Source organism: Panthera leo, chromosome A2 (genome assembly GCF_018350215.1).
Source record: "Panthera leo isolate Ple1 chromosome A2, P.leo_Ple1_pat1.1, whole genome shotgun sequence".
Lineage (NCBI taxonomy): Eukaryota > Metazoa > Chordata > Mammalia > Carnivora > Felidae > Panthera > Panthera leo.
Genome location: NC_056680.1, coordinates 152,227,251 through 152,253,550, shown reverse-complemented (window position 1 = coordinate 152,253,550; position 26,300 = coordinate 152,227,251). Strand labels below are relative to the sequence as shown.

The 26,300-nt window shown below is 41.8% G+C and overlaps 1 protein-coding gene across 1 annotated transcript in view; it reads left to right on the top strand.

Moving 5' to 3' along the window:
• Nucleotides 1-26,300, top strand: part of ATP6V0A4 (ATPase H+ transporting V0 subunit a4) — a 95,119-nt gene that overhangs the window by 16,719 nt on the left and 52,100 nt on the right. The window contains exons 2-10 of the mRNA XM_042925946.1: nt 4,920-5,014; nt 8,449-8,582; nt 9,672-9,750; nt 10,048-10,142; nt 17,529-17,654; nt 18,109-18,203; nt 19,779-19,905; nt 24,848-24,930; nt 26,070-26,163. Of these exons, the coding sequence (XP_042781880.1) occupies nt 5,008-5,014; nt 8,449-8,582; nt 9,672-9,750; nt 10,048-10,142; nt 17,529-17,654; nt 18,109-18,203; nt 19,779-19,905; nt 24,848-24,930; nt 26,070-26,163 (840 nt within the window). The 5' untranslated portion in view covers nt 4,920-5,007. The remainder of the gene's footprint in view (nt 1-4,919; nt 5,015-8,448; nt 8,583-9,671; nt 9,751-10,047; nt 10,143-17,528; nt 17,655-18,108; nt 18,204-19,778; nt 19,906-24,847; nt 24,931-26,069; nt 26,164-26,300) is intronic.

The following is a 26,300-nucleotide window of genomic DNA, read 5'->3' as shown; positions in this document are numbered from 1 at the left end:
GAGGATGTATATATTTAAGTACAGAAGGATTAACATGCTTTGATTACAGCGTGCTGCCCCCAGGGCCCATGTGGTGTTATATAACATATAGTATATACCTGGCTTAACTTTCTAAAATAGACGACATTCTGAAATCCAAAAGCCTTCTGGCCCCAAAGTTGAAGACCTGTAATATATGAGCTTTATGTGTTCGTTATGGAAATATCAGGGAATAAAGAAAAGGACAAAACACATAAATCTAAATCCAAATCCTATCCACCATGATGATCTCAGTATAGTTCCTTCCACATCTTTCCTGTATTGATTATACATGTTGAAGAAAGTTCAATGATACTGTTTCATAAAATACTTTTTATCAACAGCGTTCCAAGAACCTGTTTCCTTGTCTGTAGAATGCTTTTCATGCTATTTTAATAGCTGCACTATATTCTATCACAGAGATGTGTCAGAGTTCGCTTAACCGTCTTGATCTTTTACTTCTTCCTCAAAGCGGCCCCTGAAGAGGGTTCTGCAAAATCTCCAGGGTTCTGTGCACCAGTTTGAAAACCACCAATCTGGCTTAGGATCCTTTTCCAGTGAAGGAACTGAGTCAGTCCAGACTCAGTGAAGGAACTGAGTCTCCTGACGGGTAGCCGCCTTCCCTGGGGCCACTCAACCCCCCCCCCGGGCTACTTTGATTTAGAACACACATCTCCAGAGATTTGTCTCTGTCCTCTCTCCACTATATAACGCCAGCTAAGCACAATTCTTCTTTGCTCTTTCTGAAATCTTTTTTTTTTTAACCTTTTATTTTGAAATAATTACAGATTTTACAGAAAGTTGCAAATAGTACAGGGAGGTCTTGTGTGCCCTTCAAGCAGTTTTCCCCATTGGTTATTTACATGGGGAAATTGACAATGATAGAAAGCTTGTATATGGTTCTGTGTCATTTTATCACGTGTATAGATTCACATCTCCAGCACCATAGTCAAGCTCTAGAACTGTTCTGTCACCATGAAGATTTTCCTCATGTTGCTCCCTCATAGACACACACATACACCACCACCATGACCATTCCTAATGCCTAACAACCAGTAATTTCTTCTCCATCTCTATAATTTTTGACATTTAGAGAATGGTGTCTAACTGGAATCATATAGTGCATGACTTTTTCAGATTGGTTTTTTTTTTTTTTTCACTTAATCACCTTGAGATCTATCCAGGTTGTTGTGTTTATCAATAGTTATTGCTTTTAGTGATGAGTGGTATTCTCAGGTATGAATATACCATAAGCAGGATATTTTGGTTGTTTCCAGTTCTGGGCTATTACAAATGAAACTGCTATGATTGATGTATAGGTTTTTTAGGGGTGAACATAAGTTCCATTCTCTGGGATAAATAGCATGAGTGTGATTGCTGGGTCCTAAGGAGAGTGCATATTTAGTTTTTTTTAAAAAGCTGCCAAACAGGGGCTCCTGGGTGGCTCAGTCGGTTAAGCATCTGACTTTGGCTCAGGTCATGATCTTGTGCCTTGTGGGTTTGAGCCCCTTGTCAGGCTCTGTGCTGGCAGCTCAGAGCCTGGAGCCTGTTTCAGATTCTGTCTCCCTCTCCCTCTGCCTCTCCCAATCTCATGCTCTGTCTCAGTGTCGCAAAAATAAGTAAACACTAAAAACAAATATTTTTTTTAAAAACTGCCAAACAGTTTTCCAGAGTGTACCATTTTACATTTCCACTGGCAATACATGACACATCCAGTCTGTCCACATTTTTGCCAGTGTTTGGAATTGTCACTATTTATTATTTGTCATTGTTCTGATAGGTATATACTGATATTTCATGGTGGTTTTAATTTGTATTTCCCTAATGGCTAATAATGTTGAACGTCTCTTCCTGTGCTTAGTGGCCATCTGTACATCTTTTTAGGTAAAATGTCGTATGGCTTTGGCCCATTTTTCCAATTGGATTGTTTGATATTTTGTTGAAGTTTGAAAACCTGATAAATTCTAGGTATGAGTCCTTTATCAGATACGTGACTTGCGTATATTTTCTTCCAGTCTTGAGCTTGTCTTTTTATCCTTTTTTCTAGAATCTTTTGCACAGCAAATTTTTGAATTAATTTTTTTTTACTTCTCTTGTGGATAGCAATTTATGTGTCTTATTATAGGAACTCTTCACCAAACCGTCGGTTCTGAAAATGCTCTACTATGTTTCTGCTCAAAATTTTCTAGTTTTACATTTGAAATTTATCCCTGATCCATTTTGGGTTAATTTTTGTCAAGGGCGTGAAGGTTGTTAGGTCTTCGTTCCATTTTTGGCCTGTGGATGTCCATTTGCTCTAGCACCATTTGCTGAGAAGGTGATCTTTCCTCTACTGAAATGCTTTCCACTTTTGTCAAAAATCAGTTGGCCTGACTTGTGTTGGTCTATTTCTGGATTCTCTATTTTCTTGCATTCACCTATTTGTCTGTCTTTCCCCCGGCAACACAATCTTGATTAGTGTAGCTGTATGGTAAGTCTTGAAATTAACTAGAGTGGTTTCTCCTACTTTATTTTTCTATTCATTATACCTCTGCTGATAAGACCCTGGCTGGGAGGAGAGGAATGCCTGGTTACTGGTCCCCACATGGCCTCAATGAGGGGGTGGCCTCATTGCCAATGGCAATCGGGAAAGTTCCCATTAGATCTCCTCTGACATCACCCAGTGAGGTTAACAAAAGGTGTCTTATTACCACAGGGTGAGTCTGGGAGTTCAGACTCCGCACTTGGCCTTCTCTGACACGATACTGGAGGGTGTCGCTTTGGTGCACGTGGGGGAAGGTAGAAGACTGGGCTCTCCCCACTTGGGCTTTGCTGACATGGGTGGGCATAGAATCACAGTTTTTTCTGTGGTGTTTGGCTGGATTAGAGTGATTACTATCTGAAAGTCTTCTTTCTTACTAGGCTGCCTCTTTCCTGATGCCTTGGCTAGAGAGAGCAGGCTGTATTGGGGATTTTTTTTCTATCTGCCTATCTTGCTGGCTTCTGCAGCACCATGCCTAGAACATAATAGGCAAAAGAAACCCCAGAGAACTTGCCTCTGTCATTCCTCACACCCTGAGGTTCCTAGAAGGTCTGTCTTCTCTCTACCTTTCAGAGTCTTCTAATATTTCTTGTACGTATAATGTTCCGGGTTTTCAGTTTTAGTTATTGGGAAGAAAAAGTATTTCCACTCCATCTTTCCAGAAGCAGAATCAAAGTAATTTTTCAAAAATGTCAATCAGTTGGGGCGGCTGGGTAGCTCCGTTGGTTAAATGGCTGACTTGATTTCGGCCGAGGTCACGATTTTACGGTTCATGAGTTCGAGCCCACATTGGGCTGTACGCTTGCATACAGATCCTCTGTCTCCCTCTCTCTGCCCCTCCCACGCACATGCACTTGCACGTGCGCTCTCTCTCTCGAACTCTCTCTCTCAAAAAGAAATAAATGTTAAAAAAAAATTTTTTTTTAATGTGAATCAGTTAAGTAATGTCATTTCTCTGCTTCACAATTTCCAAGGGCTTCCCGGTATGATTGTAAAAAATAAAATATATATAAATCATAATCAAAATATATAAAATCAAAATTTCCTAATCATAATCAAAATATATAAAATCAAAAGTTCCTAAAAAAAGCGAAAGAACAAAATCCAAATTTCCTATCGGCCCATCAGAACTTCCGTGGCTCCCTGTTTCCACTCTGACGTGCTTTATACTCCCTCTCCCCACCCCTCTCATGCCCCAGCCACATTGGCCTCCTTTCTGTTTCTTGAACGTGTTGCGCCTTCTTGGACTATGAAACAATATCACGCGTAGTTGTCAACAGGGACTCTGGTGTTAGATGACCTGTCCCGAGTGACTGTGTGACCTTGGGCCACTTTCTTGGCCTTTTTGCGCCTCTATTTCCTCATATGTGATTTGAGAATAAGAATACTGTCCGCCTCCTAGGGTTATTGAAACGATTAAATAGATTGGCCCATGTGATGTAATTTGAGGTACTCTAAAGTGCAGGAACGATACCCAGCGCAGAGGAAGCATTCAGCTGTGGGGATGAAGTTACCTACACCTCCCTGCTCTTGAATGGCTGTTTCTGTTGCCTGGAATACCTCCTGCCCGCCCCCCCCCCCCCCGACTCCCACCCCCCCAACCCCACTTTTTTTTGCAAGACTGACTCATTTAAATCTTCCACGCCTCAGCCTAAATGGCCTTATCTGCTTATGTAAAGTAGTCTCTCTTCCTTTCTCTAAAGCCTATCTTTCTATAATAGCACTTTTTATAATCTGTGATATCTGGCTAACTTATTACTCGTTTACTGTTCGTCTCTTGCCCCGTGGACAAGAAGCTTCGTGAGGGCAAGCACTCTTGTCTCTTACTCACTGCCCTACCCCCACCCCGCCCCCCCACCCAGCCCCGAACAGAAGGAGCCACATAGTAGACTCTTAATAAAGATTTATTGAATGGATGCAAGAATTCAGGTCATTTATGGTTACACACCTATTACACATAATGCTGCAATAGACATTATTGTGGTTAAATTTCCGTATACAACTTCCAAATTTTTTCGTAGGATGAACTTCCTAGAGTGGGGTAGCTGGGTCAAAGGATATACACATGGCCTTTCAGACAGATTGTATTAATTTATTGTCCTGCCAGTGTCCTGTGAGTGTGTTGTCCTTCTGCATTTTCCACTTAGGGCTTTAGGAGGGAAAAAAAGAAGCAAACCTTGAAATGCATTCTCCCTCCTCTCCTTCTCCATTCAAAATAATTAATATTCTGTTATACTTTGCAGATGAGGATACTGGGAACCTGGGGTTAAATAAGCTTCCCCAGGGTCAATGGCAGAGCTGGGATCGTGGCTCGGGTCGTTTGGTTGTAAACTCTGGTCTTAACCATCAAGGTGTGCTTTTCGTCTATATTTTTCCTCAGTGATTCCTGGGCACCGGGACATTTGAGGACGTCTGCACCACCCACTGACCGGGGGACCCAGCAAACCCCACCTGGGCTGAAGAGCAGAATGGGAGGTAGGCAGCGGAAGGGGCATGAGGAGGGAGGCACCAGTCGAGGCAGGGGCTCCTCTTGCCTCAAGTTCATCTGGCAAGAGAGACGGAATCAGTGTCGGTCATTCTCTTTGCAGTTGCCAGTTCTAATCCTTCTGCTCTGCTTTGTGGGTCCTGAGTTCAGCCTTGAGAAGTCTGACCAGGTGAGGCTGGGCTCGAGTGATTCTGCCATGTTGGGGTGGGTGGCTCTGGCCAACCTCTGTGTCTGAAGAAACCCGAGCATTGCTTTTCCTACAGGCCTCGTTACAGGCCACCTGCTCCCCCCAGGGGCCCTGGCCTCCGCTCCCCCAGGTTCAAGCTGCCCCTTCTCAGCTGATCTTCCCAAACTGCCTGCATTCACCCTGCTGCCTCCCAAGGTAAAGTTAGATTTTCCACCCTGTGTTCTCAAAAGCAATAGTTCTAATTTGATGACGCACAAGCATCACCTGAGGCGCTTACTAAAAAGACCTCAGACAACCTGGGCCATTTGAATATTGACGGGATATTTGATTACTGTTGAATTACTGTTGAATTTTAAGTGTGACCATGGTATTACATATGTGTGTATTATATATGTAATATATATGAATATGTATCTTTTAGGTTACATATGTATTATATATATATTATATTATTATATAATATATAATATATGTATATGAAAATGTATCTTTTAGGTTACATATGTATTATGTATATTATATAATATATAATATATATTATAATATATATAATATAATATATGTTAATGAAAATGTATCTTTTAGGTTACATATGTATTATATATAATATATAATACATAATATATAATATATAATATATACTATAATATATATAATATAATATATGTATATGAAAATGTATCTTTTAGAGATACATACTGAAATATTTTGAAAGAAGAAATATGTGTGGGATTAGCTTCAACGTAGCCTGGGGTGGGTAGGAGAAGTGGGTGAAAGAACTGATGATACAAAATTCACCAGTTGACACTGAGCAGTGTGAATATGGGGGTGCCTTATATTGGTCTCTGTACTTTTGCGGTTGCTTTAAGTTTTCCACTCTAAAAAGTAACAACAGCAACAAAACACCCTTCTTATTCTAGGGTACATGTGCCACTCACCCCAGGTGGGTGCATGAAGGGATCTGCACCCCCCCCCCCCCCAGGAAAGCTGCTTTGCCAAGCTCATTATTGTGAACGAAGGTGGCCACTGCAGAGGACCCCCAACCAGGAGACGCGGTGTAATTGCTTTACTCCTCTGCTCCTCGGCCCCCTCCACCAAATAAGTTGATCAGGACAGTAATTCTCGGTCAAAGGGTAAATAGACATGTCTGGCCCTGTCTCTTTACCTGGCCCACAATGGAAGCCGATCTTAGCTATTGAGTGTTTATCTGTCTGTTCTCTGTTGCAAGTGAAGTGTTTTTGAAGATAGTTGTTGATAAGATAGTGGGCATGATTTGTTTTTCATGTCCCAAACGATTTCATTTTACAGTGACAAGAAGGAGTGTTTGATGTGCTTAGTAGATGCACTGGAAGGTTGTCTCCAGGGCCCTTCTAAGTCCTCTAGAAACCTTTCCCAAAACTCTGCCCACCGAGGGGTGAGTTACTTTTCTTACAGGAGAAAGTCACTGCTTCCACTGCTGGGGCTCCAAGGTCGTGGCCCTGGGCTCAGGTGGCTGGGGGAGGGAGGGGGTTTGAGCAGGGCTGGCCGGTGAGGCAGGTTCTCCTCACTCCCAGGCAGGTGTTGATACAACAGAGCTGCCTCTGGGCTCTGTAGGCACCTAGGGAAGAGAAGCACCGGGAGGGGCTCTTTGCCTTAGGGAAGCTACCGGAGGAATCCTGGTCCCAGGCCTGTCACTCACAGGCCCTGACCAAACACAGCTGCCTCTGGGGGATCCCTGCTAGGGGGGTTGGGCCGAGGGAGTACCAGAGAGCTGTAGCCCCCGCCCTGCTGCGGATCCCTGTCTAGAGCCTGCTGGGACAAAGCCGGGGTAAGAAGGCCCTTTACACTGTGTTCTTGGTCTGCTTGATGCTAATGTCTTGTGTCTCTCTTCTACGGAAACATTCCTTTATTTATCAGAGAGGGTAGTATGAAAAGTTTTGAGTCATCTTTTGTCAAAAGGCAAAAAATGCAGCATCAGGCGATGCATTCTGGAGGGAGGGATGATGTTTGGTCTCTAGTCAATAAATTGGGCAATAACTTTTGAGAACCTGCTTTGTGGCTGAGCTATACTGGTGATAGAATGGAAAACATGACATAGTTCTCACCTCATGGAATTTACTGGTTAGTGGGCAACACAAAGGTGAAACAAGTAGTTGCCAATGATTTATCTTCTGGGAGTACTGGTTTCACGTGGTGGTGGTGGTCTGAAAGGGCTTAGGGTAGAAGAGGATCTTTGCACTGAGGCTCCAATGACAGGATTGTGTTGGGTGCATGGAAACCAGGGGGACTTGGGGAGGAAGAAAGTGAGGTTCCAAATCTAGGGGAATGCATGGACAAAGGTCCTGAGGTAGGAGGGAGCTCCGGGAGACATTGTGTGTCCAGAGAGCAGTGTGAAGGGCAATGAAGCTGGAGGGGAAGGCAAAGGCCAGATATACAGCCTTTTTGTTGGCCAAATCAAGGGTTTTAGACTTGATTCTATGAGAAATAGAGATAAAAGAATAATTAAAGCAGAGAAGGGATAACCCCAGTGTCTGTCAAACAGCAGCTACTGTATATATTATAAAATGAAATGAGAAAAAGGGGCCCATTCTGGAGGTGTGATAGTTATTCCAGAAGGTTGGTCTTTGGGGAAATTGATTTGGCTTGGCAGTGGTAGAGCAGTCCAGAGGGCCTTTGATGGGAGTGGGTTCTACATGAATACCCTTTTTCCATACAGAGGACATACGTACAGATTTATTTCATTCTGGCTGACTGCACAGGGTTCTGTGAGTCAGCTTAATCACTGTCCTGTTGATGGATATCTGGTTTAGATCCACTTATTATAATTATGATATACAATGTTATCAGGAACATCGTTGTGCATACATTTTCCCATACATCTCCAAGTTTGTCCAGATGAATAGTAGTGGAAATCCTGGGTCATGGATATGAGTGGTATAAAATTTGATAGACACTGACAAATTGCTCTCTGAAAAAAAACTGTCCAAATGTACACTTCCAAGACTAAAGTACAGTGTATGAAGATGCCTGCTCTCTCATACCGTCCACAACATGGGTCTTTACTCATATTTTTTAATCTCTTGCCAGTCCGATAGGTGGTGAAAAGTGCTATCTTGTTTTTGTTTATATTTTTAGAATTAAGAGTCATTCCTGTTGGATTTTTTTCCCCTGTCGGATATTAATATAATGCAACTAAAGCCAGTTTTCATCCTAAGGCTTCTATACTCTTATTCCCTCCGATGTCTTTGTCTCCTGCAGACCAAGGCTGTGTCAAGATGGCGTCCGTGTTTCGCAGTGAGGAGATGTGTTTGTCCCAGCTGTTTCTCCAGGTGGAGGCTGCATATTGCTGTGTGGCTGAGCTTGGGGAGCTTGGACTGGTTCAGTTCAAAGATGTAGGTGCCACATTCTTGGGAGACCAGAGGAAGATGGGGTGGGTGTAGACATCTCTTTCACACCAACTTCTTGGTAGTGAACTAAGTTCAGGGAGTAGAGCCCTGAGCTGGGATAGATGGAGTTCCACGTGGTTCTAGTTGTTCTGGCTAAGGTTTGTGATAACGTTGAGAAGTGACTTGCAAACATGTTCTCCTTTCCTCTAGATGTATCTCTTCTATAGGAATGTTTTGAGGCTCTAATGCAGTCACTACATGTTAGATGACATTATACTTTATTTCCTACATAGTACCTTCAAAGAATTAGAGGTCTCCAATGGGCATGTGGACTACCAAACCTTGTTCCGAAGACAGAAACCAATTGTTCCTAACTAGCTGGTCTGAGGACAAAGTGCACAGTCTCCCTAGAGTGACATTCTAGGGCTAGACAGTCTTGAGTGTGATGTTGGGGTATCATTTCTCAGAGGTGGTTTGGATCCTTACCAAGCTTTTTTGAACAACGTTCTTTACTCCTTTGCTTCCTCACCAAGATCACAATCAAAACTAAGCTCCTGCAGGGAAGGATCTTGTCTTGTTCTGTGTGTTCTTAGTTTCTAGTACAGGACCTCACGTGAGGCAGTTCCTTAATAACATTTGTTGGGCTGAGCTGAGGGTCGCCATCACTAGGACACTGAATTTTTGTTGATGATTGTGATAACATTGCATGGAGCTATGCAATTTCAAGATCCTGTCGTATTCATGACTCCACTGAGGATTTCAAGGCTCATTTGGATGTAAATCCAACTAAAAGCAAGGAAACCTTAACTGTGGGAGGACTTTCTAAGTGTAGGAAGACCAGAGCTGAGGCATTTGGGAGATTGTGTATAAGAACATCAAGGTGTGTTTTGCCTGTAACTTACCTGTCTCATGCATGGAAGTATCTATTCCGAAGATGGTTCTGGCAACCTTCCCCAGCATTAATAATAATAATAATATTAATATTAATAATAATAATAATAATAATTCCCCAGCATTAATAATAATAATAACCAAAGGGAATACATTGGCATCTGTTGCTACTAATGTGTGGCTTCTGGTTTCCCCCCACTCTAGTTAAATGTGAATGTGAACAGCTTCCAAAGAAAATTTGTGAATGAAGTCAGAAGGTGTGAGTCACTGGAGAGAATTCTCCGTAAGCCAGTTTTCTGTTTACTGTCTAAGTGTCACCTGGTTGGGAGGTAAATGGTTTGCAGAACTAGATTATAACAAACATGTACCTGTTTGTATACTTTTTGAGGTGATTCCTGAGACAGAGTGGGGAAATTAGGGTTGGGTTGCTGGTGCCATGGCAGTCCTGGGGGGCGGGGAGCGGGGGTGGCGGGGAACTCAGGTGGCTGGGCCGGCTGAAAGGTACCTGTCTGCTTGGGCCCACTTCTTAGGTGAGAAAACACAATCACCTTGGGCTCTCTCGTGGGGTTTCATCCCACAGGTTTTCTGGAAGATGAGATGCAAAATGAGATCGCAGTTCAATTGCCAGAGAAAGCCCCACCAACCCCTCTCCCACGGGAAATGATTACCCTGGAGGTAGGTTCTTTTCTACTTTGCTAAAGACAGTCACGAAGCCTGTCTCCTGAGGAGCTCAAAAAAACCACTCACGGATCTTTACCCAGTTGTAGAAGGTGTAGGGGCGGATTTATGTGACTGTCCACTTTTCAGTATTAATCCCCCAGGAAAATCCCACTGTAAAATTTTTATTTGCATTTTAAATGTTTATTTACTTTGAGAGAGAGAGTGGGTGTGTGCATGTGAGCTGGGGAAGGACAGAGGAGAGGGAGAGACAGAATGCCAAGCAGGCTGCATGCTGTCAGTGCAGAGCCCGAGATGGGGCTCAATCCTGCCAACCATGAGATCATGACCTGAGCTGAAACCAAGAGTTGGAAGCTTAACCCACTGAGCCACCCAGGCACCCCACCCCCACTGTACAATTTTTAGAGTCACTTCTGATCATGGGGAGAGCTCTTTTTTTCTCCTACTGCAGCCCGAAGGGAGCTCACCCCACTTTGAGAAGTGGTTTTCATTGATGGACATAAATTCTCTCTCTCTCTTTTTTTACTGTTGTATCTATCTATCTATCTATCTATCTATCTATTTGAGAGATATAATTTTTATTGAGTATTCCCTAGGTCCAAAATACTGCTCAAAACATATTGTATGTTTTACATGTAATTGTAATTGGTCAGTGATTGTCCCTATTTACAGGTCAAATATTTGAATCAGACGTCAAGTAACATTTCTGTCATCATAGAGTTAATAAATGAAGGAGCCAGGAACTTATCCCATTGGTATTCAGAACCCATATACTTTTTGTGAGGGAGATACATTTTGTTTTGAAATAATTACAAATTTATAAAAAAATTGAAAGAATAGGCCAGGAAACTCCTGTTTACACTTGTCTCAAATACCTTAACCGTTAATATTTTGCATATTTTTGCTCTCTTATTTTCTCTTTCACTCCGTTTCGCTCTCTTTTTCTTTCTTTTTCTTCTCCTTATACACACTACACACAGATAAATGTGCATACAAGTTTTTTCTAAACTATTTGAGAGTAAGCTGTAGATACGTCCTTAACCCCTAAATACTTTTCATGAGAACAAGGACATCCTTTTGCATAAACACACTACAGTGATCAAAATCAATACATTAACATTGAGACAATACTATTATATATCTCATTTACAGACCTTGTTCAAATGTGACCAACTGTCTCAACAATGTCATTTACAGAAAATTTGACAAATTTTATAGTCTGTCTATTCTCCTCTCCAGTCTAGTATCATGCATTGTATTTAATTGTTATTGCACTTTATTCTTATCTCTCTGCCACAAGTCCTCAGTTTTACTGTCTTACTCAACCATAACAATTTTGAGAAGTCTTAACCATTTACTAGAGTGTCCCTCAACTTGGGTTTACCTGATTTTCTATGCTTATGATTAGATTCAACTTTTGCATTTCTGCCAGGAATACCACACAGTGATACTACATCCTTCTCAGTGCATTATTTAAGTTGGCACATGATATCCATTTGTCCCAGAATTGGTGACATTAAATTTGATCTCTTGGTTAAGGTTGTATTCATCAGATTGCACTCATGTAAAGTTAATATTTTCCCATTGTTCACTTAAATATTTTGTGTGGGGATACTTGGAGGCTATGGAAATACTCTGTTTTATGATCCATTGATGATTTTTTTTTTACTTTATATTTCTTTTTGTTTTAAATAATTTGTTTATTTTTTAATTTACATCCAAGTTAGTTAGCATGTAGTGCAATAATGATTTCAGGAGTAGATTCCTTAATGCCCCTTAACCCATTTGGCCCATCCCCCCTCCCACAATCCCTCCAGCAAGCTTCTGTTCTCTATATTTAAGAGTCTCTTATGTTTTGTTCCCCTCCCTGTTTTTATATTATTTTTGCTTCTCTTCCCTTATGTTCATCTGTTTTGTATCTTAAAGTGTCATATGAGTGAAGTCATATGATATTTGTCTTTCTCTGACTGACTCATTTCACTTAGCATAATACCCTCTAGTTCCATCCAGGTAGTTGCAAATGTAATGTTTTATTTATTTTTGAGAGACCGCAAGCAGGGGAGGAGGAGAAAGAGGGGGACAGAGGATTGGAAGTGGGCCCAGCTCTGAAAGCAGTGAACCTGATGTGGGGCTTGAACTCACCAACTGCAAGATCATGACCTGAGCCAAAGTCGGACGCTTAACTGACTGAGCCACCCAGGACACAAAGTTCTTAGAAGCAGTGAAGTCTTGTCTATATGATGCTACTGAACAAGACTTTTGCTGGCACAATGGGATCTTCTTTTTCTTGTCTTGTCTTCCTTCTTTTCTTAACTATTGTCACTGTACTACACATTATAGCCTAAGGATTTATTTATCTTTTAGCTGGAAGACCACCTTCACCCATTTCACACCCTGAAGCCCCCATAACCACCAATCTGTTCTCTGTATCTATGAGTTCAACTTTTTGTTTTTTTTTCTTTTCTTTTGTTTCTTTCTTTTTTTTTTAAGATTCCCTATTTAAGTGAGGTCATAAAGTATTTGTCTTTCTCTGCCTGATTTATCTTACTTAGTATACCCTCAAGGTCCATCCATGCCATTGTTATGGCAGGATTTCCTTCTTATTATGGCTGAGTAATATTTCCCTGTGCACATATACCCCATCTTTATACGTTCATCTGTTGATGAACAGTTAGGTTGTCTTCACTCTTGTAAATGATGCTGCAATGAACATGGGACTGCAGGCATCTTTTCGAGACAGTGATTTTGTTTCCTTCGGATAAATACCCAGAAGTGAAATTGCTGGATTCAATGTGTTGTTAACTAATCATCTTTCTGGTGGGAAATGACTCATGCTTTGTATCTACTCTAGACTGAGGCCTCTCCTCGATTGGCTTCTGGGATCAGCTGTGCCTCAGCCAGCTGTTTTCTTTAGCCAAGGACATTATAACTGAGGGGACTACCCCTTTCTTTCCCTCTCTCCTTCCTTTTATAAAACTTTGAGTGCCCACCATGCACGAGGTAGCTTAGAGAGAAACAAAACATGGCCATGTCCATTAGGAGCTTCTAGAGCAGATGGTGGTGAAAGGAGGGAGGGGTGAGGCAGTGAGAAAGAATGTCAAAAGGTAGGCAGAGCCAGATCCTGGAAGGCCCTGTAGATCTTGATTTAAAAAATTGGATATTTTATGCTAAGAAAAGGAAGGGCCCATTAAAGGAGGCAGGAAGGTAGGGGAGCTTCACTGAGCTGAGCCTTATCTCTGGCTGGGTTTGTTTGTTTGTTTTCTTTAAAGATAATGTAAAATTCTTGAAATTTTTGAAGCCTTTAGTAGTATAAATAAAGATACTCTAACAGAGATACGAGCCTGGCAACTCCCCTGGAAAATATTTTGGATCTGGCCATACTAAAGCCTGGATATTTTGGAAGATATTGAGTTGGTTATACGTTTCAGATAGTACTTAAAAAAAACAAAAATCATTGCCTCCAAAGGAGGTAGGCATTGGCCCACTGGTTGGTTTTGAAACTCTACACTTTCATACATTTATACTGGTAACCAGTTAGATTACAGTCCAATGTGTACCAACAGCCCTTCCTCAGTATTTTCCTCCTGGGTATTATTTGTTGTAAAGATGAAATTAGAATGGCATGAACTTATACATAGCAATATTTGTCTAACCATTGACCAAGGGAACAGACTGATTCAACGGTCTGGCAGTTAGTTGAGTGTTCCTCCAGCATTCCTATGAAGGGGAATCCTTCAAGATTGTGCAAGAGTACACAAGTGGCTTTGGGCCCTTGACTTGCAAATTTTCTAAAGAGGCTTTCATAACAATCCTAGAGGAAATATTAATTCAGAAAAAAAATCTACCCACAAATCCACAAATCTCAGCAGAAACGGCCATAACTTCTCAGTTTTTAGGTTTTATCCTTTTCAGCTATATTTTTATGTAACCCCATGTCCATTGTCTACATTATAATTTTCTACTTTTTGCATTTAACTATCACTTTGTAAACTATGTTTTAAATAATGGGCTGTTGTCCAAAATATTTTTAAAGGCAGAATTATTTTAAGAAAGGTTTTTTTTTAAATGTTTATTACTTATTAAGAGAGAGAGAGAGAGAGAGAGAGACACGGAGTGTGAGTGGGGAGAGTTAGAGAGGAAGACACAGAATCTGAAGCAGGCTCCAGGCTCTGAGCTGTGAGCACAGAGCCTGATACGGAGCTCAAACTCATGAACCGTGAGATCATGATCTGAGCCGAAGTTGGATGCCCAAGTGACTGAGCCACCCAGGTGCCCCAGCACTGTTTTTTTTTTTTTAATATATGAAATTTATTGTCAAATTGGTTTCCATAAAACACCCAGTGCTCATCCCAAAAGGTGCCCTCCTCAATGCCCATCACTTACCCTTCCCTCCCTCCCCCCCCCCCCCCCCATCAACCCTCAGTTTGTTCTCAGTTTTTAAGAGTCTCTTATGCTTTGGTTCTCTCCCACTCTAACCTCATTTTTTTTTCCTTCCCCTCCCCCATGGTCTTCTGTTAAGTTTCTCAGGATCCACATAAGAGTGAAACTGTATGGTATCTGTCTTTCTCTGTATGGCTTATTTCACTTAGCATCACACTCTCCAGTTCCATCCACGTTGCTACAAAGGGCCATATTTCATTCTTTCTCATTGCCACGTAGTATTCCATTGTGTATATAAACCACAATTTCTTTTTTTTTTTTTCAACGTTTTTATTTATTTTTGGGACAGAGAGAGACAGAGCATGAACGGGGGAGGGGCAGAGAGAGAGGGAGACACAGAATCGGAAACAGGCTCCAGGCTCCGAGCCATCAGCCCAGAGCCTGACGCGGGGCTCGAACTCACAGACCGCGAGATCGTGACCTGGCTGAAGTCGGACGCTTAACCGACTGCGCCACCCAGGCGCCCCATAAACCACAATTTCTTTATCCATTCATCAGTTGATGGACATTTAGGCTCTTTCCATAATTTGGCTATTGTTGAGAGTGCTGCTATAAACATTGGGGTACAAGTGCCCCTATGCATCAATACTCCTGTATCCCTTGGGTAAATTCCTAGCAGGCCCCAGCACTATTTTTAATAGAATCATTGAGCGTATAGAGCAAATGGTTAAGAAGCGGTTAAGAAAAAACTTCGTTTTCTCCCCCAACTTTCTGCCACTATAGTTAGTGTTCAAAATTTAGGGTAGTGATTATCACTGGGTGATGTGCATGTGGGGCCCATGGTGGAGTTCTCTCTGCAACGTGTATGAAATTTTCCATCATAAAAAATACTAAAAAGTCAACTTTTTTCTGATATTAACATGCTTTTTTTGGGAGGGAGGGGAACTAACATTTGCAGGAATATTTTTGTTTTATTGTTTATTTTCTAATAAATAGAAAATTTATTAGACCTTTGGTAAAGGTGTCTCTTAGGTAGATTAAAAAAATATCTAGCATGATCTTCTCCGTCTTTTAACAGGTGACCTTAATCCACTTTCATCTATTATGGTTGCTGATTCACTGACCATTGTTTTTGTTAAATGTTGAATTGATACAGTAGAATTTTTAGAAACTGTGTGTAAGGTATAAAGAATAATGATACAGTAAACACTGAGTGCCATCACTCTGAATGAGATAGAGGTGACCACAGTGATGGTGTTAAAGCCCTCTGTGTGCCCTCCCCTCCTCCCTCTCCCTTCCACTCTCCTCTGCACTCCTCCCCCCTTGGAGATAATCACTGTCCTGAATTTTGTATTTTTCTTTTCTTTGTTTCTGTAGAGTTTTATCGCATATTTAGTCTTCTAAATAGCATATGATTTAGCTTTGCACATTTTAGTTTTATGTAAATGAAATCATGTTTATTCTTTTGCAACTTTCTGTTTTCTTACATCGTTTTATTTTTAAGACACCATATTGTTTCATGTTTCTGAAATTAATTCATTTTCACTGCTGGGTAGTGTTTCTTGTATTGAATGTACCACACTTTATCCATTCTATTGTTGTTGGACATTTGAATAAGTGAGAAATGAGCTTTCATATGTGTGTGTGTGTGTGTGTATTTTTTTTTTTTTTTTTTTAAGAGAGTCAGGGAGAGGGGCAGAGGGAGGGAGAGAGAGAGAGAGAGAGCGAGAGAGACAGAGAATCTTAAGCAGGCTCCATGGTCAGTGCAGAGCCTGATGTGTGGCTCGATCCTACCACTCTGGGATCATGACCTGGGCTGAAATCAAGTTGGGCCCTTAACCAGCTGAGTCAACCAGGCACCCTGAGCTTTCAAATTTTTTAATTATTTGCCAAATCTTAGTAGTGCATTCACAAATTGTGCCCAACAGAGAGATCCTCACCTATTACATTTTGAATTTCAATACCTATATTTTACATTTCCAAGATTTCTTGTTTTTAAAGTTTATTTATTTTGAGACAGAGAGAGTGAGCACAAGCTGGGGAGGGGCATAGAGAGTGGGAGAGAGAGAATCTCTCCCCCACTGACAGTGCGGACCAGTCAGAACAGAGCCCGACTCAGGGCTTGAACCCATGAACTGTGAAATCATGACCTGAACCAAAATCAAGAGTTGGATGTTTAACTGACTCAGCCACCCAGGCGCCCCACATGTCCAATGGTTCCCCCTTTTATATTTACCTGTTTTTTCATTTTAGGACATGCTTATTTAATAATTTAGTGGTGTGTGTGTGTGTAGGGGTGTGTGTGTGTGTGTGTGTGTGTGTGTGTGTGTGTGTGTGTGTGTACGTGGTGCTCTTTGAGCATTCTAACAAAAACCCTTAAACTCTTTTTCAGACTATTCCATAAAAATAATTGCACCCAGTGTGAGTTTGTGTTCTGACTGTTGATTTTGTTGGTGATTTTTCTTATCGTAAGATTTCTTCTTGAGACCTACTCATTTTGTATGCTCATTTTGGAAGGAAGATTGTTTCTTAGTTTTTGATTTTGTCTTCTTGCCTATCGTGCTCCCGTTTCTCTATGTAGCCTTTTTCTCTTGCTCGTACCTGGTTCTCCAGACTCCAACCCAGAACTAGTGATTTCTCTTCTTGTATTTTATCAGTACAGTGTGTTTGAGGTGGAAGGAATTCTCAACATGTAAATTCACTTTAGCTTCCCTTTTAAGTGTTTGAAATGGGGGAGAGACACATACTTTGCTGAAATGCCTTGGCTTCCCGAAGCTAATTTCCATCCCCCCAAAGTGTTTTCTAATCCTCCCCATTTGGTGAAAACGGATCTAGCTTGTAGCTCTGCGGTCATACTGTGTTGCACTGAATGGGCCACTCAACTCCAGGCTACCTTATGATGCACTGAATTCTTTTTGATATTTAGTTATTTGTAGTGGTGAAGGTAGGGCAAATGTCATAGGACTTTCTGCCTGCTTTACCTTCTTTTTCCATTCTGCATAGACTCTTCTAGAAAAACTGGAAGGAGAATTACAGGAAGCCAACCAGAACCAGCAGGCTTTAAAGAAAAGCTTCCTAGAACTGACCGAACTCAAACATCTCCTGAAGAAAACCCAGGACTTCTTCGAGGTTGTTATCTGGGGATTGATTATTTATTAAAGGGAACTTTCCCCCAGGGCCTCAAGTTTCCATTTTGAAAACTGACTGGTTTTGGAATATGCATAAATCACTGTGTTTCTGTCCCATGGCTAGGTCATTAGTGAGGGGGAGGGTATTCTGGGTGAAACATGTTGCCGTTGTGAACTAAAGGCAGAAATATCATGGCGCTCATTAAAAAGTACGTGCCCTAAACACGCAGAACAAAAGTCAGAACAAAGCATGAGATTGGACAGGTTTGGGCTTTAGGTAGTAAAAGACTGGGGAAGGTTTTGATCTGGCAAGGAGCACTCCACTTTTTGAATTCTACTAACTCTTTGTGGAAAATTAAAGTTTCATTAAACATGGGCAAACCCTTGAGACGCAGGGAGATTTTAAGGTAGTCCAAATGCATGTAAAAGAAAATAAATGGTTCTTTGACTTTCAGACCGAAACCAGCCTAGCTGATGATTTCTTTACGGAGGATACCTCTGGCCTCCTGGAATTGAGAGCTACGCCTGCATATGTGACCGGAAAGCTGGGGTTAGTGTCTCTCTGCTCTGAAAGTTACATGTAGATGGGTTTCTGGTCCACAGCTCAGTGCCTGGTTGGTGTTGGATTTCCCTGAGTGTTTGAGTGAGTGAATGAATGAATGAATGAATGAATTAGCCCCTGGAATGATGACTATTTCAATAAATATAAGGCCTCCACACAGTAATAAACCCCAGAGTAACCTTTTCAGATTGGTGGAGTGATAACTTCGAGCTAGTGGTGAAACTAACATGCTGGAGCCTGAAGAGTACAATGTTTGTGTTGTCCCCACACGCAAGGGCAAGACTATGGCCAGAATTGTTTAGATGGGTTTTCGCAACTGTTCCCTGCTTCCTTATCTTTGGAATACTGCTTTGATAATAAAATAGATTTGGAGTTTGACATCTGAAGTGCAATTAGAAATGAGGTAATTATGTGAGCAGCTCATCCATAAGGAGCAGTAATGTGATATGATGACACCACCAAAATGTGTGGTGATTCAAAATGGAGGGATTTCATTCAGTGTCCAAGTCAAATTGATGAATCCGTACAGAAAATATTTGATCAGAAGGTAATATGGGGTCAGCGTAGGTTTAAACTAATAGATCGCCGAAAGTAACCATTTTGAAATGAGTATAAAGTTTCTGTCAGAAATTAGCTAGACACCTGGATGGTTTTAAAAGTAGAGATGAGGGGCGCCTGGGTGGCTCAGTCGGTTAAGCGTCCGACTTCAGCCCAGGTCACGATCTCATAGTCCGTGAGTTCGAGCCCCGTGTCGGGCTCTGGGCTGATGGCTCGGAGCCTGGAGCCTGCTTCCGATTCTGTGTCTCCCTTTCTCTCTGACCCTCCCCCGTTCATGCTCTGTCTCTCTCTGTCTCAAAAATAAATAAACATTAAAAAAAATTTAAAAAAAAATTAAAAAAAAAAGTAGAGATGAATGGAAATTAGTATGTATGTTACACTTCTATTTTTTAAATTAAAGTTTATTTATTTAGAGAGAGAGAGGAGAGAGAGAACGGGTAGGGGAGGGGGGCAGAGAGAGAGAGGGAGAGGGGGAGAGAGAGAGAGAGAGAGAGTGCGCATGAGTGAGCACATCCTAAGCAAGCACCACATTCAGCACGGAGCCTGATCTGGGGCTCTGTCTCACCACCGGAGGGGCAGGACCTGAGCAGAAATCAAGAGTCAGAGGCTTAACTCACTGAGCCACCCAGGCGCCCTGTATATTTCATTCTTAGTACATTATTTGTAAAAATACCCAGAGCCCATTGTTGAGCAGTTGGGATAGTTCCTTTCTTTAGTTCTGATTCCATAACAAATGGTCTAGTGTATTTCTAATCGTAAATAAGTGAATACGTAGTATCGGGTGATTAGGGAAACCTCAACATGTGAGAGGAAACACGACTTGGTGGGGTTGGGGCTCTGATGCAGGGTGGCCTCCCTACGCCTGCCACCAAGGGCCGAGTCATTGCCTTCTGCTCAGGGCGAAGCGGGCCTGTGTCTCCTGGTGGCACATCCTCACGTCCTACGGGGCCTTCTCCCTGCCTCCCGCTCTCCGTGCTTCAGCAGTGCCTCTGTCTGACTGCCCAGGTTCACGGCCGGTGTGATCAACAGGGAGAGGATGGCTTCCTTTGAGAGGCTGCTGTGGAGAGTCTGCCGAGGGAACATCTACCTGAAGTTCAGTGAGATGGACGTGACTCTGGAGGATCCCGTCACGGTGGGTGTCCCAGGCTACAGAGAGCTCTCTCCTCGGCTTCCTGGGGCCTTGGGTCTGCGGGGTGGGGGTGGGGCTTCTCTGAAACAGTGAGTCTGTAGTTCTTTGAAGCTAATATCTGCTTCCTTTCTTTTCTCTGCCCCCCCCCCCCCCTTTTTTTCCTCGTTTCTTTTATTTTTAAAAATTTCAATCCAAGTTAGTTAACATATAGTGTAGTAATGGTTTCAGGAGTAGAATTTAACGACTGATCACTTACATGTTAATACCCAGTGCTCATCCCAACAAGTGCCCTCCTTAATGCCCATCACCCATTTAGCCCATCTCCCTGCCCAGGTCCCCTCCAGCTACCCTCAGTTTGTTCTCTGTATTTCAGAGTCTCTTCTGGTTTGCTCCCCTCTCTGTTTTTATATTATTTTCCCTTCCTTTTCCCTATGTTCATCTGTTTTGTTTCTTAAATTCCACATATGAGTGAATCATATATTTGTCTTTCTCTGACTTATTTTGCTTAGCATAATACATTTACTTCCATTCACATTGTTGTGAATGGCAAGATTCCATTCTTTTGATCACTGAGTAATGTTCTATTGTATATATATTCATGGTATATTTTATTAAAAACTTTTTTTTAATTAATTGATTATTTTTTACATTTATTCTTTTTTGAGAGACAGAGCACGAGCAGGGGAGGGGCAGAGACAGAGAGAGAGACACAGAATCCGAAGCAGGCTCCAGGCTCCGAGCTGTCAGCACAGAGCCTGACACGGGGCTTAAACTCACAAACTGTGAGATCATGACCTGAGCTGAAGTCAGATGCTTAACCAGCTGAGGCGCCTCTATTTTTAAAATTTTTTAACGTGTATTTATTTTTTTTTAACATTTCTTTCTTTTTTATATTTATTTTTTAGTTTACATCCAAGTTAGTTAGCATATAGTGCAACAATGATTTCAGGAGTAGATTCCTTAATGCCCCTTAACCCATTTAGTGCATCCTCCCTCCCACAACCCCCCAGCAACCCTCTGTTTGTTCTCTAAATTTAAGAGTCTCTTGTGTTTTGTTCCCCTCCCTGTTTTTATATTATTTTTGCTTCTCTTCCCTTATGTTCATCTGTTTTGTCCCATGAAGCCCTCATATGAGTGAAGTCATATGATATTTGTCTTTCTCTGACTGATACTTTCACTTAGCATAATACCCTCCAGTTCCATCCTTGTGGTTGCAAATGGCAAGATTTCATTCTTTTTGATTGCCAAGTAATACTCCCTTGTATATGTATATACCACATCTTCTTTATCCATCCATCTGTTGATGGTCATTTGGGCTCTTTCCATACTTTGGCTATTGTTGATAGTGCTTCTATAAACATGGGGGTGCATGTGTCCCTTCAAAACAGCACACCTGTATCCCTTGGATAAATACCTAGTAGTGCAATTACTGGGTCGTAGGGTAGTTCTATTTTGAATTTTTTGAGGAAGCTCCATTCTGTTTTCCAGAGTGGCTGCACCAGCTTGCATTCCCACCAACAATGCAAAAGAGATCCTCTTTCTCCGCGTCCTCGCCAACATCTGTTGTTGCCTGAGTTGTTAATGTTAGCCATTCTGACAGGTGTGAGGTGATATCTCATTGTGGCTTTGATTTGTATCTCCCTGATGATGAGTGATGTTGAGCATTTTTTCATGTGTCGGTTGGCCATCTGGATGTTGTCTTTGGAGAAGTGTCTATTCATGTCTTTTGCCCATTTCTTCACTGGATTATTTGTTTTTTAGGTGTTGAGTTTGCTAAATTCTTTATAGATTTTGGATACTAACCCTTCATCTGATATGTTGTTTGCAAATATCTTCTCCTAGTCTGTTGGTTGCCTTTTAGTTTTGCTGATTGTTCCTTCACTGTGCAGAAGCTTTCTATTCTGATGAGGCCCCAATAGTTCATTTCTGCTTTTGTTTTCCTTGCCTCTGGAGGCCTGTTGAGTAAGAAGTTGCTGCGGCCAAGGTCAAAGAGGTTGTTGCCTGCTTCCTCCTCTAGGATTTTGATGGCTTCCTGTCTTACATTGAGGTCTTTCATCCACTTTGAGTTTATTTTTGTGTCTGGTGTAAGAAAGTGGTCCGGGTTCATTCTTCTGCATGTCGCTGTCCAGTTTTCCCAGCACCACTTGCTGAAGAGACTGTCTTTATCCCATTGGATATTCTTTCCTGCTTTGTCAAAGATTAGTTGGCCATACGTTCGTGGGTCCACTTCTGGGTTCTCTATTCTTTTCCATTGGTCTGAGTGTCTGTTTTTGTGCCAGTATCTGCCCCCTTTTCTAAAAAAAAAAAAAACCTACAAAAGTTCAGTTCAAGGTCTGATTGTTGGTAACACCTCCAAGACACAGCTCTACCAGTTCCTGGAAGTTTAGCTAAGAACTGAGTTCAGTCAGTGCAATCCAAGCTTCAGTGTGCACAGGCACCTGAGTGACCCTGGTACCTAGTTAAATGCAGATTCTGATACAGTGGGGTGGGGGTCGGGCCTCAGATTCTGCCCTGTTTTTTTTTAGAGGGTTTATTTTATTTTTTTTTTAAGTTTATTTATTTATTTTGAGGGCGAGGTGCAAGCGGAGGAGGGGCAGAGAGAGACAAGGAGGGAGAGAATCCGAAGCAGGCTCCGCACTGTCACTGAAGAGCCATGAATTGTGAGATCATGACCTGAGCCAAGATCAAGAGTCAGATGCTTAACTGACTGAGCCACCCAGGTGCCCCCAGATTCTGCATTTTTAACAAGCATACTGATATTGGTAGTCAGTGGACGGGATGCTTCAAAGAAGGATGCTGAGAGGGCTCTTTGCTGAGTGCCACGCACTTCCTGCTATTAATTCCGTACGGTTTACTTCCTCTGCCCTTCCAGTTAGTATTTAAATTCCCTTACTTAAAAAAAAATTGTTTTAATGTTTATTTTTGAGAGAGAGAGAGAGAGAGAGAGAGAGAGAGAGACAGAGCATGGTCAAGGGAGGGGCAGAGAGAGGGAGACACGGAACTTGAACCAGGCTCCAGGCTCTGAGCTGTCAGTGTAGAGCCAGGCATGGAGCTCGAACCCATAGACTGTGAGAGCATGACCTGAGTTCAAGTCCAGTACTTAACCAACTGAGCCACCCAGGCGCCCCTAAGTCGCCTTACTTTTTAATTCCAAGTTGGGCTTATTTCTGAGTGTCATCATCTTTTCCAGGATAGAGGGGGAAAAAAATTAACTTGGGTTTTATTTCATGGAAAACAATTTCATAGTTAAATGAAATTTAAAATAGGAAGAAAGCTTACTTGTCTCTAGTGCTATTTTTCTCTTGTTCATAAGCCATAGGCAGGTCGTAGTAATAAACATGGAATCATTTTTTTGGCTTTCTCTTGATCTGAGCTAATACAAAATTCCTCTATATCACTATGTGTCCCTTATAGATATTATTTCAAAAATTGACTTTAAATCATCACTTTGACCACCATGTTTTGGCATGTAATAGTCATGGTGGTAGAGACAGTATTTATAAAGTCAGCATCTGGAAAAGGATGACCTTAGCCTGTTAACATTGAAGGTCACTGAGCAGATCAGATGAGATCAGAGCAGATTCCTGGTTCTGGTGGATTAAGGGACAAGTGGAATTGAAGGGTTCAGAAAAGGACCAGTGTTTCTTGGACAAAGGAAACTTTGGAAATAACGTAAACCAAGTAGCTCCCCAAATCTTAAATACCCCTCACCTGCTGCCAAAGAGACGATTCAATTTATCTTCTTTTTAATTGATGCCTAGGTTTTCCAGTGAGTTGATGTGACATTAACTATCTATTTATGGACTTTATTTCCTGTGTTTCTCCAGAATATAGACACTATGATGAACATCTTCGTGCATGTGGATTATTTTCTTTTGAATTATTTCCATGATATAAATTCAAGGAAATAGGGTTGCTGGTTTAAAGGGTATGGGCATTTTCATGACACTTGATGGGTCCTGACAAATGACTTTTCAGTGGGGCCATACCTGATTCCAGTGCCCTGAATGGTGTGTGGTTATAACTTTTCCAACAATGGATTTCATAATTTTACCTTTACCCCCATCCACCCCGAACTAAATAAGAGCAAAATAGCTCATTTCTTTGCTTGAACATTTTCATATATATTTGTGAAATATATATTTTCTCTTTCTTGTGAACTGTCAAACTTGAACTTTCGATTTGCATTTTAATCAGTGTTCTTATGGTCATACAGTGAGTCAAAAATTAGACATGGCTTTATCTTTGTTAAACATCGAACACCCACTCACCCCTGAAATATAGAAGTTGTGTATGAGTTGGGGCACCTAGGTGGCTCAGTTGGTTAATCATTCGACTTTGGCCTAGGTCATGATCTCGCCGTTCCCGAGTTTGAGCCCCGTGTTGGGTTCTGTGCTGACAGCTTGGAGCCTGGAGCCTGTTTCAGATTCTGTGTCTCCCTTCCCCCACTCATGCTCTGTCTCAGTCTCTCTCTCAAAAATAAATAAACATTAAAAGTTGTGTGTGAGTTAACTTTAGCGAGCTAGGTCAGCTATTTTCATTTTAAGCTTTATAATATCCTGGTTCCTGTCTTCTGCATGGTTTCTTGTTTATCAACCTGTCTCTTAAGTGTGGGGTTAGAGCTGAAAACAGGCCCAGCTGTAGTCCAGCTAGTGTAGCCAGTTGTTGGTTGTTATTTTAAGGCTGTCTTGACCTGTTTCAGGGGCCTTGCCTTCAACCATAAGGAATAACGAATTAGATTAACTGGGAGAGGGTGAAGTTTTCTTCTTTCTTTCTTTCTTTCTTTCTTTCTTTCATTTGGATGCTTAGCCGACTGAACCACCCAGGTGCCCCAAATTTATAATTTTTTTAAATATGAAAACAAGATTTTACATTTCTGTTACATTATAACCACAAAGAAAACATTATATATATATATATATAATTCTGATTTTTGATTTTCCAGAAAGAAGAAATTAAAAAGAATATTTTCATCATATTTTATCAAGGAGAGCAACTCAGGCAGAAAATCAAGAAGATCTGTGACGGGTAAGAGACTGTTCATGGCTCTTTCATCAGGGATTGGGTCATGATTAGGTGAAGAGGGATGGGAGACAGAGTACTCTTGACTGGGCCTTCTTTGAGATCCCTTAGGATTTTAGAACAACTTTCTGACATTTGACCAGATAATGTTAAACATGAGACTGATTTTTATGGGGCACCTGGGTAGCTCAGTCAGTTAAGCATCTGACTTCGGCTCAGGTCATGATCTTGTGGTGAGTTCGAGCCCTGCGTTGGTCTCTGTGCTGACAGCTCAGAGCCTGAAGCCTGCTTTGGATTCTGGTCTCCCTTTCTATCTGTCCCTCCTCCACTCGCATTCTCTCTCTCTCTCTCTCTCTCTCAAAAAAAAACCCAACATTAAACAAATTAAAAACAATTTTTTTTAATGTTTATTTATTTTTGAGACAGAGACAGAGCATGAAGGGGGAGGGTCAGAGAGACAGGGAGACACAGAATCTGAAGCAGGCTCCAGGCTGAGCTGTCGGCACAGAGCCCGACTCGGGGCTCGATCTCACAGACTGTGAGATCACATGACCTGAGCTGGAAGTCGGAAGCTCAACTGACTGAGACACCCGGGCGCCCCTAAATTTTTTAAAATGCAAATAATTTTTAAGAGCTGTGGGACTAGGAGCAGAGAGGACTTGAATCAGCAAAACTCAAGGTAACTAAAAGTAGACATTGTAATCAAGTAAGTGTATTCCCTCTCACACCCCTTTATCAGCCACTAATGAGTAGGCAAACTGCATGCTGAATTGTTTCTGATTTTACAGAATCGTTTTATTCCAGCAGAAATTATTCAGTAGGGAAGGACGTTATTGCATTAATATATTCTGGGGAGAAGAAGAGACAAGTCACGCTGAAGTCTTATTTACATAACAGCCCACAGTTTCTTTGGTTTAAACGAAACTCATTCATATAATAGAACCATAGCTTTAATTCAAATAGTGCGAGCGATGCGTTGGGAACCCTTAGAACTGGGATTCGCTTTCCGAGTGCCAAAGAGACAGTTATTCTAGAAAAGGATGGTCATCCAACCAAAGCCAGTGATGGCTAGCAGAAGAGGACATGCGGAATGTTTTTCCGCAGTAACCCCCTGCCTTGTGACCTTTGGAATGTATGAAACACAGGTTTCGAGCCATCATATATCCCTGCCCGGAGCCTGCAGCGGAGCGCAGAGAGATGCTGGCCGGCATCAATGTGAAGCTGGAAGATTTAATCACCGTGAGTGAGGCGTTGAGGCGCGTGACCTACCTCCCCCACTTCCAGAGAAGTCCTGTGTCCCAGGGCCCTCGCTTCCAGCCTGGCTGGAATGGTAGCTGTGCTCTCCCAGCTACCACTGCAGGAGATTTCGTAATCAG